This window comes from Micropterus dolomieu, linkage group LG17 (assembly GCF_021292245.1).
Source record: "Micropterus dolomieu isolate WLL.071019.BEF.003 ecotype Adirondacks linkage group LG17, ASM2129224v1, whole genome shotgun sequence".
Lineage (NCBI taxonomy): Eukaryota > Metazoa > Chordata > Actinopteri > Centrarchiformes > Centrarchidae > Micropterus > Micropterus dolomieu.
Genome location: NC_060166.1, coordinates 3,803,713 through 3,821,591, shown reverse-complemented (window position 1 = coordinate 3,821,591; position 17,879 = coordinate 3,803,713). Strand labels below are relative to the sequence as shown.

The 17,879-nt window shown below is 41.0% G+C and overlaps 1 protein-coding gene across 1 annotated transcript in view; it reads left to right on the top strand.

Annotated features, from left to right (window-relative positions):
* Positions 1–2,764: 2,764 nt before the first annotated feature.
* Positions 2,765–17,879, top strand: part of nlrx1 (NLR family member X1) — a 40,616-nt gene continuing 25,501 nt past the window's right edge. Inside the window, exons 1-3 of the mRNA XM_046074057.1 lie at positions 2,765–2,816; positions 3,534–3,927; positions 7,892–8,123. Coding sequence (XP_045930013.1) covers positions 2,765–2,816; positions 3,534–3,927; positions 7,892–8,123 — 678 coding nt within the window. The remainder of the gene's footprint in view (positions 2,817–3,533; positions 3,928–7,891; positions 8,124–17,879) is intronic.

The following is a 17,879-nucleotide window of genomic DNA, read 5'->3' as shown; positions in this document are numbered from 1 at the left end:
ATGGTGGTCCCCCCTGAGTAGTTTTACCCACTTAATTACCTGCAGGAGGGAGTGTATAAAAGACAGCAAGTTACTTCCAGTGCAAGTTGTTTTTTGTTGCGTGTTGGTGTCGGTGTCTCCTCTTGTTGGTATGGAAGACAATAAATGCCACGTTTGTGCTTGCATTTTACCTCTGTCTCATGTCTCTCTCTGAAAAATGTAAAGCCACCGCCAGGCCATCGGACACACACATAAATAAATACATTTTAAAAAGAAGTAATTAATAAATAAAGTTGAAGATTATAATGGACAATAAATAAATAAGGTAATTATTACAAAGGTGATTAATTACTGACTACATTTATTTATCTACTTTATTTTTTGTGCATTTAATCGGATGCTTATTTATTTATTGAGCATTTATTTATTTCTGTATTTATGGATCAATCCTCCATACTTCAATACCAAATATGCAAAAAAGGCAAGATGCGCTGTCTGCTCAGTGTATGTTTAGAGAAACATACAATTATAAAATGTCCCATTGCCATCAAATCAAAATCCATCTTTAAATGTTTTTATATGATGCCTTGCACTGGGCCGGTACGACAGGATCTGGCATATCAATGACAAAAAATGTTGTTTTGTAGGTGTTTTTGAACACATTTTAGAGTGTATCATTTCCTGGAAAACTATTTTAAAATGTTGATGAAGCATCCTGCACTAGGGCCTGCATTAATGTAGTGTCCAATGAAAAGCTATTTCAATTTTTATGACTGCTGAAAAATAGTGTTTCTGGAGCCAGACCCCACTGATTACTGCACGAAAGCACAACTTTTTTCATTGATTTTGCTGAAACTGAATCATATTTGATGGAGAACATCGTTGTTGCTGTAGCAAGTCAGCTAACTGCTGCTAGCTAGCTGACATTACCTAATTAGCTCAGTTAGCCTGCAACTACTAGTCAAATTAGCTTACTCTGCCCGTACTGGGAACTCGGAGCACCAGAGTGTGTTTAGGTTTACACCTTTACTCAAGCACTGCAGGTTTTCAGGCCAGGGGACATGGCGGGGAATGAAACTGCGCTCAACAGCCTCCCAGTGAACACGTCATAAACAGGACCGAACACAGCCTTGTTAGCTGACTCTGCCCCGTGGTGACAAGAGCCAAACCGGCAAGAAAACCACCTTCTTGCTGTATTCCCAGTGGTCAGATTGGCCTCCGTCTGTCTCGGAGTCTGTGCTCGGGTCCGGCTGCTGTGTTCACTCACTGGGAGCTGGAATCAATCCGCACAGAGTCTGCATGACTGGGTGGGGGCGGAACCACATTCAACTACTGGCTATACTGGCAATCAATATCTGCGACTAGATTCCTCACTAGCTGTGTGTTTTTATTGGAAACACGTAAACAGCAAATTGCACTGCGCTTTCCGTTTCATGGAAACTTTGTGCTTAAAGTAATCCCTGTGTGTAATCCCCATTTTTACAGCATGTACCTGTAATCTGATTATGTCTTTATATTCTGTACTGTAACGGAATGCAGTTACTTTATTTTTGTATCCTGATTACGTAACGCCATTACATGTAATCCATTACTCCCCAACCGTGCCAGTAGGTGGCAGTGTGACCATGAGCAAATATGAGATTGTAGATCTGTTAAGGGTGGGACTTTTATGAAACGTGTAAAATTTGGTACAGATTTGATCATTTACAGGGAAGATACAACATCTTCCTGTGTCTTGGCAAGGTGTGGACCTTTGCCGCCACGGACACACCGTTTACTGAAAGCCCTAAAGCTTCACAATAGCATCATCACTGTGTTAAGGCTTTTCTTGGACAGTTTTGAAAGTTGATATTGCAAACATATCACAGCATGAAGCATGGCTCCATGACTTTCAGTGACTGATGGCACATGGATGTGTTCAAGGTGGGACTGTGATCACACCTGTCAAATTTGGTAGAGATGTGAGCATGTACTCTTAAGTTATAACAACTTCCTGTTTCTTGGCGAATCATTGATATTTCATGCCACGGCTGACCTGGTTGACCAAAACTCACCATTTGTACATGTAATTATCGATGGCATAAGACTATACAGCAAAAATTTGAAGTTGCACGGACTTATTCTGTAGGAGGAGTTCATTAAATGCGGAGTGTGTATATCGCCAAATATGAAAATAAAATCCAAAATGGCCGACTTCCTGTTGGCTGTTGACCCGCCTGGCCTGTGTTCAAAGTTTTGTAAGTTTTCGAGAACGTTGAAGGCACAGAAAGCAACTAATCTTATGAAAAACTTATTCCATGTAAACAATTAATGCATTTAGAAAGACTAAAAACATACACATTTAAAACTGACCACTGCAAGTCAGTGGGAAGTGAAAACCACACAGGTGTTTGAAGTTGAAAGGAATTATCACTGCTGCTGGAAGTCTGATTCATAAGATCTGCTTGGGGAGAGTTTGAAGGAGTCACAGTTTGATCCCTTGTTGAGACAAAAAGTGTATTTGGTTAAAAAAAAGCTTTTAGTTAAAGCCTGAGTAGCTGAGCATAAAAATATACATCATGTGTCCAAACTCCAAACAGAAAGGAAGATATAGCAAGTTAAAGAATTAGTGACAGGGGGAAAACTCAGGCTGAAGTTAGACCAGGGAGTCAATGAGGCACGACTGTGACTTACCTATCAATTAAGGTTCAGATCTAAAAAACTAAACCACCACTGAGAGCCACACAGAGAGCCACAGCTCTCACGCTAATAAAGACCGAAGATAACAAAAAATCCCAAATCCTAAATGGCCGACTTCCTGTTGGCTGTTGACCTGCCTGGCCTGTGTTCAAAGTTTTGTAAGTTTTCGAGAACGTTTAGACCGCCAATAATGAGATGTATTTGCAGAAATATTTCTTCCGTTCAGTATTGGCGTCAATAGCACATTTCTGGCTGATGGTCTTGTTTGTAGGTTATTTAGAGGAATCTGTATTAAACTTAGTTTTATGTCCTCACACATTCAGAACCTTTTTTTTTTTGCTTTACGACAAGCACAGCTCCAAGAATGCTGCAACCCTAACCCTCTCAGGAAACATGCCTAAACCATATAGTTAGACAACTGCAAATTGCATCATTAAACTGTTTTAAAGTGGAATTCTTATGTCAGACTCTCATGTCAAAGTCAGTTTGTTAGTCTCAAGAAGTGCTACTCCTCCCATTATGTCATCAGTGGCTCTAGGGGGGCTTTATGAAGTCTGACAAAATAAACCTTATTTAGCTTTATAATCGAGCCTTCTTTACAAACTGGGGGTGTGGAGTTTGAAAGACATGATCGTTTACTTGGCAAGGTTGCATTATGGGAAATACCGGGACCAGTGTTTTGGAGCTTGACCATTATTAGAGACTAAAGGTCAGGATATCTCTGTTTCTGCTGCATTGATTTAGACCATTCTGCTTTAATCTGTCTTTCACAAGTGTTCCAAATTTAGATGTGGAGTGCCACTATCTCGTTCATGTCAGAGAATACGTAAGTAGTAATACACTCAAAATGTAAATATACCCCTTTTTTCTTACAGTGGAACCCATAGAGATCCACAAGAAGAAGCTCTTCCTGTGGTTTAGCCACCTTCCTCGGGAGGAGAAACAGTTTAAAGGTTACTTCAGCCCAGAGACCATGCATGTGGATCCACTGATTCTGGAAAGAAAGGCTGAGGAGACTGCAGGAATGCTCAGCTCCCCTCTCCAAACCCAGACGTCCTCCAGCCCCTCTTTGACTGTGGAACAGCTGTTTAAGCCCACCGATGCCTGGAATGAGTGTCGTGGGCTCAATGTGCTGCTGTACGGGGCTGTAGGAACAGGGAAAAGTACGGTGGTCCGAAAGCTGGTGCTGGATTGGTGCACTGGTACCACCCTGAACAACTTCAAGCTTGTGATTCCTTTCTCTTGTGAGGACCTTGGCCAACTATCAAAGTAAGATATCTTTCTCTTAGTCAGTGGAGTTTTTCAGTTACATATATTGGATATCTTGAGTTTGCATTTCACATTCCCAACAGTCTAAGACCCGAAGGAAAGAAATATGGTAATGGAAATCACTCAAAGCTAGAAATGAATTAGGGCAATACAAATACCTCTTGCAACAATACATCCACACTAACGCTCTTCCCTTCATAGATATTATACAGTAATCTATAGTTGTATTGGAGTATACAAAATAGTATGGGAAATGTTACAGAAAAAGTATTTTCTTATCTTACCTAAACCGGATTTCATAAATTAGAAAAGGTAAATGAGAAATGTGATTGGATTGGGACAAAAGAAAAAACACAATTTTGACCTCCGTTTGGTTATACAGGGTTTCCATGGGGTCTTAAAAAGTCTAAAAATTCAAAATCAAAATTAGGCCTTAAAAAGTGTTAAATTTCTTGAAGTATTGTGTTTGAGGTCTTAAATAATCTTAAACAGGTCTTAATTTTTCTTCTAATTTTCCTATGTCCATGTAACGCTACAATTAAAATGCTCCTGCAGTGCTTTGGAATGTCCCCCCCCCACCCCCAGGGTGTTTTAGATCTTTCTTTTTCCTTTATTAGGACTAGAAAGACCAACATGTCTCTTTTGATTTTGAATCAAAATATGTCATTCATGTGAATCGTGTAGATCCGAAGATGGTGTGTGTGTGTGTGTGTGTGTGTGTGTGTGTGTGTGTGTCGGTGGTTGGGGGGGGTCGCTGCTAAAATTTCACATGATCGTTAATGATTTTCAGCACGGTAACACTCAGCGCAAGGCTAGCTTCCTCTCCTCATTCTGCAAAGGACATCTACATGGCAGGTGCCGTTAAAGTGTTTAGTGTGTGGGTGAGCAAATGTGAAAGCTGCAGAAAGTGACGGTGAAAGTTAGCGGTGGAAAAGATCAGCATTGTCAGCCCTGTCATTTACACCTAATGTACATCTTGATAGTTAAATTACAATACAAAGAAAAAACAGTGGTGACCACGGAGGAGGTAAAGCAAATTAGGGGTGCAAACTAGTTCTTTTAAACTAATGAGGAGATTATTCTTTTGGATTTTAATGTACAAATGAATTGCTTGTAATTATACAGAAGGGAGATGGTTCTCAGGTTGCCTGTTTTTTATGTTAATTTGTACAAATGTAAAAAGCAGTAAATTACATACACGTAGGAGCCAATTTACATGTCCTCCCACATTTCAAAATGTATGTTTTGTCCCCCCCACTTTTTTCCAGTGATTTCGGAGTTCACTCATAGCTGAGCCGGTTACAGTGACTAGTTAATCAATTACACAATCCACATCAGACAAGATTAAACGGTTGAAACGCAGACAAAAATCATGTTGCCTGTAGAGAACATGCAACAGAAGGCAAAGGGGGTGCTTAAAAGTTAAGGAGTAAAAAAAGAGTGTGATTGAGGCAGTTGAAGTGCCTCAATATTAGTTTCTTTTGTGCTGCTGTTACTTATAGCTGAAGACAGCAGTGATGACGCCTGCAGCAGGGTGGGTAGTAACTTGTTACAAGTAACGCAAATTAGCAAAATAAATAAATAAAATAAAAATGTAATTGGCACCTTTTCATGTTCCTTTTTTAAAACTGTAGCCTACTTTCACTCTAAACTTCAGTATTTTCTTTGGGCCAGTAATCTAGTTTTAATTTCGCTACATTTTCCATTCATACCTTCATAACTTTACCAGTCCGTAATCTGCAATAGGCTTCATTAACTGAAATGAGTTGTCATCCAGGCTGTGTGCGTGCAGTTACGCAGAAGCGCTTTGATCTTGGTTTTACTCAGCAGCTACCAGCTGTTATTTATTACAGAAACAATCAAATTTGAGATGCACAGAGAGAAAATATGGTGGATAAAACAGTCCTGTTGGGCTTTACGCAAAATGCACAGCTTCCTCTGTATGCAGGTTTACCTGCTTCAACAACGAGCTGCTTTTCTGTTACTGCCATAGTAATTTTTTGCATTGTAAAGATTATTTAGATGCTTTAGGAATAATCCGATTGTATTGGCTGCCTGTGCTACTGCAAAGCAAGTGGTTTGGTTGGCTACATGTCCACAATAAAAGATACAGAGAACAATAGTTGCTGGGCAGCAAGTGTGAGAGTTTAAAGTGATCTTATAAATACATTCAAAGAGATTTAAAAGGTAAAATAACTGTATTAAACAGAAATGGCTAAATTACAGATAATCAACCAGCAAAGCAAATTGCATTCCCTAGAAATAACCATGTTGCAGCTGTTTCTAACCTGATGAACAACAGATGAAATATATCATTATACTAGGTTTGTCATTTTTTTCTTTTACTTTTTATGGCATTGTACTTTTTCTTGAGTAAAGATCAGTACTTTACCTGCCACTGGCCAGTGGCATCAGTACTAGCGCTGACATGAACATGAGAGACAATTCCACCGCGCTTTTTGGCACTCCCAACATTTTTCACCGTAAACACTTCGTTCAATCATCAAAATAAATTGCCCTATTAGGACATTTGGGCTTCAGATTTTTGATAACTTTTATACTTTCCAAAATATTACAGGCTTTTCAGGATATCTTCTCTATTCAAATGAATGGACAGAAAAAAAAATCATACAAGATCAAAAATGTCGACATCTTTCTTACATTTCGGGTATTATTCAACTGTCAAATCCCAATCAAAATTTTCAACTTTGTGTTAAGTAAAGTTATAATGCGAGCCAACCCACTCATCTTCAATCTTTTCCAAGTAATTCATTCATTCACGTAGAAACTCCATTCCAACTTTAAACTTATTCAGAGAAAGGCAGGCAGTGCGAGCTCCTCTGTGAGTTCGGTAGTTGATCTGGTTTGGCGGTGAGTAAGGCAGGTTTCAGGCAAACACAGCAATGGAGTGAACTCGAATAAGAGCTTGGGTGTAAATACCACACTGTCAAACAGAACAATCTGTCAAAAACTGGAGTGAAGATATATAGCAGATTCCTAATTAGTTGAATGAGTCACAGGTGTGTAGGAGGCGGGTAGCCGTGGAGCAAAAGTGGAACGCCACTCCCAGACAGATAAACAGACTAGAGGTACATTTGAGATGACTGCGACTGACTTTCGCCGGGGGTGGGTTGCCAAATATACTTTGGCAGTTGCTAATATACCTGGGTGGGCCGCTCGAGTAAAGTATATGTCGAAAACACTGTATTTAAAGTTAGTGCAAGCTGTGGGCCTGTCTTTTATAAATATTAGACCGACCAATTTTATTATCTTCTAACTGCGTGTCACGTGACTATTTTGGTCCAGTCATGACTGAGTGATCATGCCTGCAAGTTAGACTACTTTAATAAACTAAGATGGAAAATAATAGGAAGAATATTAATAATAATGATAAGAATTGAACCGAACCATTGCTCAGTAAATCATTACAGCCCTATATCATTACACCCCTAAATCATATTGTTTTGCACGTAAATTTATAATATGTTGCCAATGTTATTATAAGTACACCAGGGGCACTGCTGAGTGTTCAATTTTGTGTGCACTTGACAAAGAACCATCAGTTTGTCACAGTCCGCCATGTTTTTTGTTCACTTTCGACATCATGAACCATCATGCACCTGGATCGCTTTGATGTCAAAAGTCTGAATAACTAATGCTATTAACTCCATTCAAACACACTTTCATACTTTATTGTTTCAACTTTTAAAGCCAGCAACTCTGTTTAGCATTAGCTTTTCAACATCCAACATTCACGCCACAATTTCTTCACAAAATAGTTTCTCTAGTTTGATTTACTTGCTGTTCTAAGATTTATGTCTTTGGCTGCCCACAGAATTCGTATGACTTAAGACACAGTGGCAGTTTAAAATGCATGGATTTGGGTATGATCCTTTATACAAAGATGGCTGCATCACATTGCTGTTACAAAGGTGCACCAAATGACAAATCCCCTCCCACATAGGGTGGCTTCCTTAAGGGACCTTGTGGGCAGGAAGTACCTCCACCTAAGAAAACACCCCATGCTGAGTGGGGAGGGAAACCAGGCCAAGGATGTGCTGTTCATCTTCAATGGGATGGAGAAAATGAACCTGGATTTCCGCATTGGAGCCACTGAGCTATGCAGTGATCCTAATGAGGCGCTGCCTCCAGGTGTCGTGGTGGTGAACCTGCTGAGGAAGTACCTCCTGCCTGAGGTAAGGAACAGTCTTCCATAACTGCACTGTTCATTTATCATCATTTATCATCTATTTGTCTGAAATATTAACTAAACTAAATTACTATTATTAAGTATTTGTCATGCTGAATTGAAAAATGCTGCTATGACTGTTGCTGGTAATGTGGAAAGTTACTTAAAGGGCAGAAAGACAATTAACTCATTGTTGTTGCAATGCCGCAATTCCTATTAGCTGGGCTATCTGACAAAACCAAAAAATAGTTCAACTTTACATAGGTAACTAAAGGCTTGCAAGTGCTTTCCAGCTGTTGAGGACCAGGTTCCCTTTCTTAAACTGAGAATGTATGTAATGTAGGGATGAGTATTGCTACTCGATACCTTTATGGTATCGACGGAAACGGCAACCAACAAAATAATTTTCCATTGTTTACTTTCGGTTTTGGTACTGGTATCGTAAAATTTTAAACAATACCCAACTCTAATGTAATGTTACTATCCTGGAAACCTTCACTAGGAAAATCCAGTGGAATGCTTTGCCTTGTTCTAAATTCCATGACTTCTATAATAGTAACCAGAGTTGTGACGAGACTTAAATGTTACAAGATTTCTCGTCAGGTTAAAAGCTGCACGCAATGGATATTTTTTATACACTCTTAATACGCCTTAATTTTCTCATGCAGTGAAAAATAAATGTATAACTGCCGACTGGCGGAGTGAATCAACTCCGCCCAGCTGATGTGACACAGGAGTAGTGAGGGGTAGTAATTAAGTGAACCTGCTCTTGTGCTGAGAGTTGCAGTCAGCTTGTGATGAGTGGTAACAGAGCTAGTTTAGCGTAGCTAGAGTAGTTTTGCAGTATTAACATATAAAAACTGAAGTGCCACCTTGCTCTGTTTGGGACTGTCAACTGCACTTTCAGAGCTGCTGAAGTTAACATGTGTGGGTGTGTGGGCAGTTAGTTTTGTTTTCAAAATAGTCTGAAGGGGATACTAACAGCAATAACATAATGCACATCAGATTATAGGGCAGATAGACTTTTTATGAATTCTCATTAAATGACGTTATTATCTTAATATTAGGACTTTTTTTCTTCACGTCAGAGAACACAGATATGTGGGATAGATTTTGAACATGAGCAGAAAACCTGCTCAAACACAGGAGCTATTAAAGTCCAGGGGCCTCATTTATAATGATTATGACACTTTTTGTGTGTAGCAAACATCTGAATTTATGAAAAAATAGTATGCAGAAAAATCTTGCGGGGGGGGGGCTGTGTCTCAAGGGGTCAACATTTCGCCTATTGGTGGATCAGTCAGACGACAGAGGTCGACTCTAAATGCACACTTCAACAGGCCTTGCTCCCCACACAGTCACAAGAGATGGCTTCCTTTAGTGAACTGAACTGATTAGTAACTCTATTTGAGGACAGTTTTACCAGCCATGTCTTCCTTCTTTTTTGTGTGGACGCTCTGATAGACAGTGTTTTCAGTTTGCGGCATACATAGACAGAACTGCGGTAAAGGGAGCCATTGTTTGTGAGAAGCACACGGTCAGCTAGTAGCAGCTAAATGCACATGTATTCAATTCTGTATGGTAAATTCACTTTTAACGGAGCAGTGCGAGCTAACAGGCAGGGTTAGAGACTTTATTCTGTCAGTTTCTCTATTGCAAAGACAAGTGTTGCAGTTTGAGAGTCTTTTCTGAAAAGAGACTATCAAATCTCAGTAGTACACTATGCAAGCACCACGTACAACATAATTTATGAAATTATATCAGACTTGTAATTAGTTAAAGATGCACATATCACAACGTCTGGTTTTCAAAATAAGGTGTTAACACAACGTATATACAATATGAAAATAAGATTAATTGGATTAGATTCACATGAAGTATAAAACATGTTACATTAGAATCAGAAGGAGTTTTATTGCCAATTAGTGTTTTACACATACAAGGAATTTTCTTTGGTGCTACACGTAGACAGAATAGTTGACATAAATAGATTAGAAATATATATAATATATAGAAAGTAGAAATATATAAATATGTAATAAACAAATGCAAGTTATATAAGAATAATACAACTGACAATATAAAAAAATAAAAATAATAATAAAAATAACAATGGAACAATTTACAATGAACAACAAATATGTGCTGTGTGCCAGGTTTGTGCATGATATGTCATGAAGTGATATCTACATATGCAGAGACGATTGTATTATTTGAGGGGGGGGTGTCAGTGGGGGTCCCGGGCCTTGTTGATGAGGCTAGCTTCAGACCGGTAGAAGCTGTTTTTGTGGCGAGAGGTTTTGGTCCTGAGGGGAGAGTCTGAAACAGTTTGTGGCCGGGATGGGAGGCGTCCCGTGCAGGTCCACTGCAATCTTTCCTGCTTTCCTCAGAGTCCTGGAGGCGTACAGGTCCAGAAGTGATGGAAGATTGCAGCCAGTCACCTTCTCTGCAGAGCGAATGATGCGCTGCAGCCTGCCCTTGTCCCTGGCAATAGCAGCAGCGTACCAGGTGGTGATGGAGGAGATGAGGTTGGACTCAATGATGGCGGAGTAGAAGTGCACCATCATTGTCTTTGGCAGGCTGAACTTCTTCAGCTTCCGCAGGAAGTACATCCTCTGCTGGGCCTTCTTGGTGAGGGAGGTGATGTTCGGCTCCCACTTGAGGTCCTGGGAGATGATGGTGCCCAGGAAGCGGAAAGTGTCCACAGTGGCGCCAGGGGAGTCACTCAGGATGATGGGGGAGGGTGCTGGGCTCTTCCTGAAGTCTGCGACCATCTCCACTGTCTTCAGAGCATTGAGCTCCAGACAAGATGTTCTGGCCGCAACAGGTCACCAGATGGTCGATCTCCCACCTGTAGGCAGACACATCCCCACCAGAGATGAGCCCAATGAGGGTGGTGTCGTCCGCAAACTTCAGGAGCTTGACAGACTGGTGACTGGAGGTGCAGCTGTTGGTGTACAGGGAGAAGAGAAGAGGGGAAAGAACGAAGCCTTGAGCCGAACCGGTGCTGATGGTCCTGGAGTCAGACATGTTTTCTTCATCTTCACGTGCTGCTTCCTGTCTGTCAGGAAGTTAGTGATCCACCTGCAGGTGGAGTCAGGCACGTTTAGCTGGGAGAGCTTGTGATGCAGTCCACAAACAGCATCCTGGTGTAGGTTCCTTGGTGTAGTCCGGGTGCTGGAGGATGTAGTGAAGTGCCATGTTTACTGCATCATCTACAGACCTGTTGGCTCTGTAGGCGAACTGCAGGGGTCCAGGAGTGGGCCTGTGATGGATTTAAGGTGGGACAACACAAGGCGTTCAAAAGACTTGTTAAAGACCACAGAGGTCAGGGTGACGGGTCTGAAGTCGTTTAGTCCCGTGGTCCTTGGTTTTCTGGGGACAAGGATGATGGTGGAGGCTTTGAAGCTGGCTGGCACATGGCATGACTCCAGTGAGGTGTTAAAAATGTCTGTGAATACCGGAGACAGCTGCTGCAGGGTGGATGGGGAGTCCAGCCCCGCCGCTTTGCGAGGTTTCTGCCTCCTGAACAGTCTGATGTCCCTCTCTAGGATGGTAAGAGAGGGGGAGGAGATGGTGGACTGTGGCTGGGCAGTGGTGTGACGGGAGATGGTGTCAGGTCTGCCCCATTGTCTTTCAAAGCGACAGTAAAACTGGTTCAACTCGTTGGCAAGGCGTGAGTAGTTCATGGAGTGGGGGGATTTAGGTTTGTAGCGGGTGATCTATCTGAATCCTCTCCAGACAGAAGCAGAGTCATTCCTTGAGAACTGGTGTTGTAGTCTCTCTGCATACAGCTGTTTAGCATCTCGCAACGCCTTTCTAAACCTGTACTTTGACTCCTTAAACCTGGCTCGGTCCCCACTCCTAAATGCCTCTTCCTTTTCCAACCGCTGTCTGAGTTTAGCTGTGAACCAGGGTTTGTCATTGTTATAACTCACCCTGGTGCGTGTTGGAATGCAGCTGTCCTCACAGAAGCTGATGTAGCATGTCACAGCCTCTGTAAACTCATTCAGACTGTTGGTAGCAGTCCTGAAAACATCCCAGTCAGTGCAGTCCAAGCATGCCTGAAGATCCTCTACAGCTTCACTGGTCCATTTCTTTGATGTCCTCACTACAGGTTTACAGAGTTTTAATTTCTGTCTGTAAGCAGGAATCAGGTGGACCATGGCGTGGTCAGAGTGTCCCAGTGGAGCACGTGTAACGGCGTGATAGGCACTGCTAACTGTGATCCAAAGTGTTCCCCTCTCAGGTTGGACACTTAATAAACTGTCTGTATTTGGGGAGTTCTTGGCTGAGGTTTCCTTTGTTAAAGTCACCAAGAACAATGATAAGGGAGTCCGGGTTTGTCTGCTCCACATACAGTATCTGGTCGGCCAGCATGCGCTGTGCGTCGTGCACGTTGGCGTGCGGCAGAATGTAAACACCGACCAGAATGAATGAAGCAAACTCACGGAGGGAGTAAAACGATTTACAGTTAATGATAAAATATTTCAGATTAGGAGAACAGTGCTGCTGAATCACTGTCACGTTGGTACACCAGCCATTGTTAATATAAGAACAGATACCTCCACCTTTTGTTTTGCCGGAGAGCTCTGTAGAGTCGGAAGTCCGGTATTGATCCACACAGCCATGTCTTCGTGAAGCACAGAACAAAAGATGAAAAAAGGTTTCTGTTTTTCCCCACCAGTAGCTTATGTTCATCCAGTTTGTTGCACAGTGAGCGCACGTTGGAGAGAAATATTGCCGGTAGCGGTGTGTGGATTCCTCGCCGGCGGAGGCGCACAAGCAACCCGGCTCGTTTCCCTCTCTTACTTCATTCGGCCAACGAGAGAGCCCTTCACCAAAATGTCCAATAATTCCACTGATGACGCCAGAAAATAATAATAATAATAATAATAATAATACTTATTTGTAGAGCACTTTTCAAAAACAAGTTACAAAGTGCTTTAACTTTAAGTGTAAAGACAATAATACCCAAGAGACAATAATACAAAAAACAATACAAGATAAAAGCATGAAAACATTGAAAAGACTAAAATACAGATAAATATAAAATTAGTAAAATACAATAAAATAAAAGGGATAAAATAAAGTCAAATAAGATCGGGAAAAGCTCTCCTATAAAAGTATGTTTTAAGAAGGGACTTAAAAGACTTCACTGACTCAGCCGACCTGATTTCCTCGGGCAGGCTGTTCCAGAGCCTCGGGGCCCTGACAGCAAACGCTCTGTCCCCTTTAGTTTTCAGTCGAGTGGGAAATAAATCCGCTGGAGTTGTTCCCCTGATGTTCATGAGCTCTTCTCTAGTGAAAGAGCTCTGGGAATCACAGCTGAAAACTGAGTTAACACACAAAAACAAAACAAAACAAAACAGAGCAAACCTAACACCGAGGCAGCTATAGACAGCGCCATCTTGAGGACATCCATCCATCCATCTTCATCCGCTTATCCGGGATCGGGTCGCGGGGCAGCAGCTCCAGCAGGGGACCCCAAACTTCTCTTTCCCGAGCCACATTAATCAGCTCTGACTGGGGGATCCCGAGGCGTTCCCAGGCCACTGTGGAGATCCACCTAGTTCTGGGTCTTCCCCGAGGACTCCTCCCAGCTGGACGTGCCTGGAACACCTCCCTAGGGAGGCGTCCAGGAGGCATCCTTACCAGATGCCCACACCACCTCAGCTGGCACTTTTCAACGCAAAGAAGCAGCGGCTCTACTCTGAGGAAACCCATTTCGGCCGCTTGTACCCGCGATCTCGTTCTTTCGGTCATGACCCAGCCTTCATGACCATAGGTGAGGGTAGGAACGAAAATTTACCGGTAGATTGAGAGCTTTGCCTTACGGCTCAGCTCTCTTTTCGTCACAACGGTGCGGTAAAGCGAGTGCAATACCGCCCCCACTGCTCCGATTCTCCGGCCAATCTCATAGAGACGTGTCATCCAAGACAGCCCCTCCACACCCAAAGCTTTTAGCATTTCTGGGTAGATCTCATCAATCCCTGGGGCTTTGCCACTGTGGAGTTGTTTGACTACCTCAGTGACTTCCTCCAGGGAAATTGACGAGAAACCCCCATCAGCCTCCACCATTTAAAAATTACTTGCAAAACATTTTCATGGTAAAGATGTGAGATGGACCAGGTTTTTCAAGCCTTCTATATGCATGAATTTAACGTTTTTCAGAAAATCTTTTTGAAGAATTATATTTCTCTAAAACCCCAGGTCCCTTAACACTAAATTTAAAAAGACCAAAACCCTCTTAAAAAATGTATCACTTTATTCATATCCAATGAAATGGAAACACAAATGGAGGGTTTCTTGTATATTGAAGATGTGTTTGCTAGTAACGGAGCTCTGAGATCATAGTGGTCATCCTGAGGCATCTTCCCGTGGATACAAAGACTTTCTGCTGCTGCTGGCCGCTGTGTTGTCTTCACTTCAGGTGCTTGACTGAAGCATGACATCTGCCCAATAATATCGTCCTCCTGAGTTTTGAGACTGTGAGTAGAGTGTGGTGGGTCCAGGAACATCTTATCAAATGCTATCTTCACCATGTAACTCAGATGATCTGTAAAACATGGCAGTCACTGTTATTTGAACATTATATTGTTTGTTTCATCAGGTCAGTCATCTACAACTGCAGATACATTTAGTCTTGAATTAGGAGAAGCTTGTATTTAACAGTGTGTGTGGTGATCACAGAACTAATGTCAAGGTGATGCCAAAATGACAACATTTCATGACCCACCCACGTTAGTTACTCTTGAATCTATCTTGTTCTATAATACTATGTATGTCATTTCTAGGTAGTTAGACCGTATTATTGGGTCCAAACTGGTGCAACACGTATAGAGGGGTTACATGTGTTAAACAATGGTCAGCAATGCTTATCATGTCTTTGTAGCATTAGCTCTGACCTATGTAAAATAAGCTGCACCTTGCCATATTCTGCACAATAATGGAAACACTACTGAGCAATAAAGATATTTAAAGTTCCATATATGTCTCTTGCTCAGTTAGCCACTTCATAACATTCCATTACTCAATTTACAATTTGGTATAGTGGAGCTAACAAGCTGTTACCTCATAGCTAGGTGTATTTATTGTCACAATACGAGTTGTAGAGCTCTTGTAGCAAAAGTACAAAACAATTGTAACAAATAATTTTTATTAAGTATAGATGGAAAATTAATTACACAGAGCATTTGACTTTGGCTGTAAATGGTGGTGTGACGTACCAAAAGCTAATTTATAAGTAAGTGAGACTCTTTTGTTTATAATGCATTGCCAGGCTAGACAAATGCAGCAGAACAGCAGTATTCCTATATTTATTACACTGGACCTGTAACAGAGCTGCAGCATTGTCACTGAAAGTAGTATAGCAGCAAGTTAACGTTAAGTAAATCTGAATTATAATGTTTTGGTCTCTGCCTGACTTTAAACACACTGCCCAACGGTTCTCTAACGTTAAAGTTTGCAGCTTGATATTAAAGACAGTGAGCATTTGTTTTTCACATGTGCTGATTGGCTGAAAAGGCGCTCTGTGCATCTGCACACGATTGCTCTTCCTCAAGGACCTTGACCTGCCTGTGACCTTTAAAACTGAATCTTGGGGATTGAAATTGAATTTAGAGAACTGAATTTGAATTGAGAGAACTGAAAGTGAAAGCACACAAAGAATTTTTTTAGTGATTTAGATTTTTAGTGAGGCTCAAATACAGTTTCAGTTTAGATTCATAATATCACATTCAGTTTCAAGCTAATAAATTCAAATTCAAGTTGAGCAATTCAAATTCAGTTCTAAATTATTCAACTTCAGTCTGTACTGATACAAAAATCAGCCTATATGTGCGCTGTATTAAAAGTACCCACTGTTCTCCCATGCTCTATAATCACACAGTAACGATGGGATATGTGCTGTTCTCCCATTCTTCTTCTCTACACATAAACAGCAAGGCATATAAGGGTGAATATAAAAGGAATTTATTCCATTGTTTGGGGGTTATTTTCTTTGTTGCTCTCCTTTTTTCTTCCTTTTCTTCTTTTCCTCTGACAAATATGGTTATGTCCATCCCATGGCGCCTCCTCTGTCTTCTGTGGAAGACCTAAAATAACATTAACTAGCCTACATTAAATCATTTTGACTGGTAAAGTGCAGTAAAGTTAACAGATGCCATTACCACATATAAAACATGGCTTAATAGCAATTATATTTAACAGAAGCATAAAATATGGCTTAATAATAAAGATTAGTTTCTTTGTTAGTCACCATAACTAGCTTAAGAGCTTTAGCCTATATGGCACTACATAAATTAGCCTAGCGGCTAGCGGACTTTTCCTTTCCTCAGCTTAACAAATTACATGTATTATTCATAGTATTTCCTACTAACCACTGGTTAAGTCACTGCATCTCCGGACACAACACCACGGTTGAATTTTCACCCTGAGTGGTCTTTTGTTAAAACAGAAGCTGATAGTAGCCATAAACTGTATATAAGAAGTGGATGTAGTCATCGTGACGTCACCCGTTGATTTGTGGATTGCCGTTTTGGAGCCTCCAGTTTGGCCGATAGGGCACCGCCATGTTGAGTTTTTGCAACCAGCGGTGGAGGAGGTAACGGCCGTGTGTGGAGCTATCTAGCTTGCTTAGCTAGGTGCATCTGTAACGTGAATATTCTTTTCAGTTTTGCTAAACGTGTGCATTGTTTTCATGTTTGAAGAAGTTAAACTTACTCTAGTAGTATAGTATATATGCATTAAATATTACAGATATACTGACTTTAATTTGATATTATTAATTGTACTGTTATTCTTCTTCGGAAAACATCTTGAAAGGTGCATCTGTAATTCATGTTAACTGTCATTTTAACAGGGCTGACAATTTTGCCATTTTTTGTGTGCACAGACATTGTTAGTATGGATTCTACACACTGTTTTATAAATGAGGTCCCAGGAGTTTCTGACTGAATTAAAATAAATTAATTTATCATTAAGGTTGAAAAGGTGCCATATGCACATTTAAAGAAGTTACTTCCCCAAACAGAGACACAAAGAGGAGGGAAGATTAAATCATGCCTGCATGGGTGCTGACTCAGCAGGGTTGACAAGACAAGAATACAAGTCTGATCAGGTATTCAAATCTAGTCAGGTAGGACACAATTCATTTGGAACCAAATAAAAGCACAGAGGATCAATACCAAGCCTTAATTAAAATCCTTCCAGCGGGTGATGGAAATGATCCCCCCCATTAATTTTAGGTAGGGGTGGGACAATATATCGGCCTAATTGATTACGGAAATACGTCGATTTGTGTCGCAATGAAGTGCTGCGCTCGGTCTAAGCAGGGATTCCCCTGGAAAACAAGCTTACACTAAGAACCTTGTCTACAACCATCTAAGGTTTGGGAGTATTTTAGATAGAGACCCAACAACATGGTGCTCTGTAAGCTCTGCAAACTGGAAATAGCTTATCACACAACACAACTTTAACGGTCATGTGTAAGTGAGAAGATGGCTTAAACTAATGTTACTGACTGTTGTTACATTAGCCACAGATTATCTTACTGAACATGAAGTTTTAAGTCAAATGCTTCAGTAACAATACTGATTCTGCCATTCAGGGAAAGGGTTGACATACAGTGTTTAAATGTGTGAATTTGAGGTACAGTATTATTCTGATCAGGTATCTGACAAATATGGTCTATTACTATTAATATCATAACACAGCAATGACTAGGAAATTAAAATATGCATGTGAGTAATTCTTCATCTCA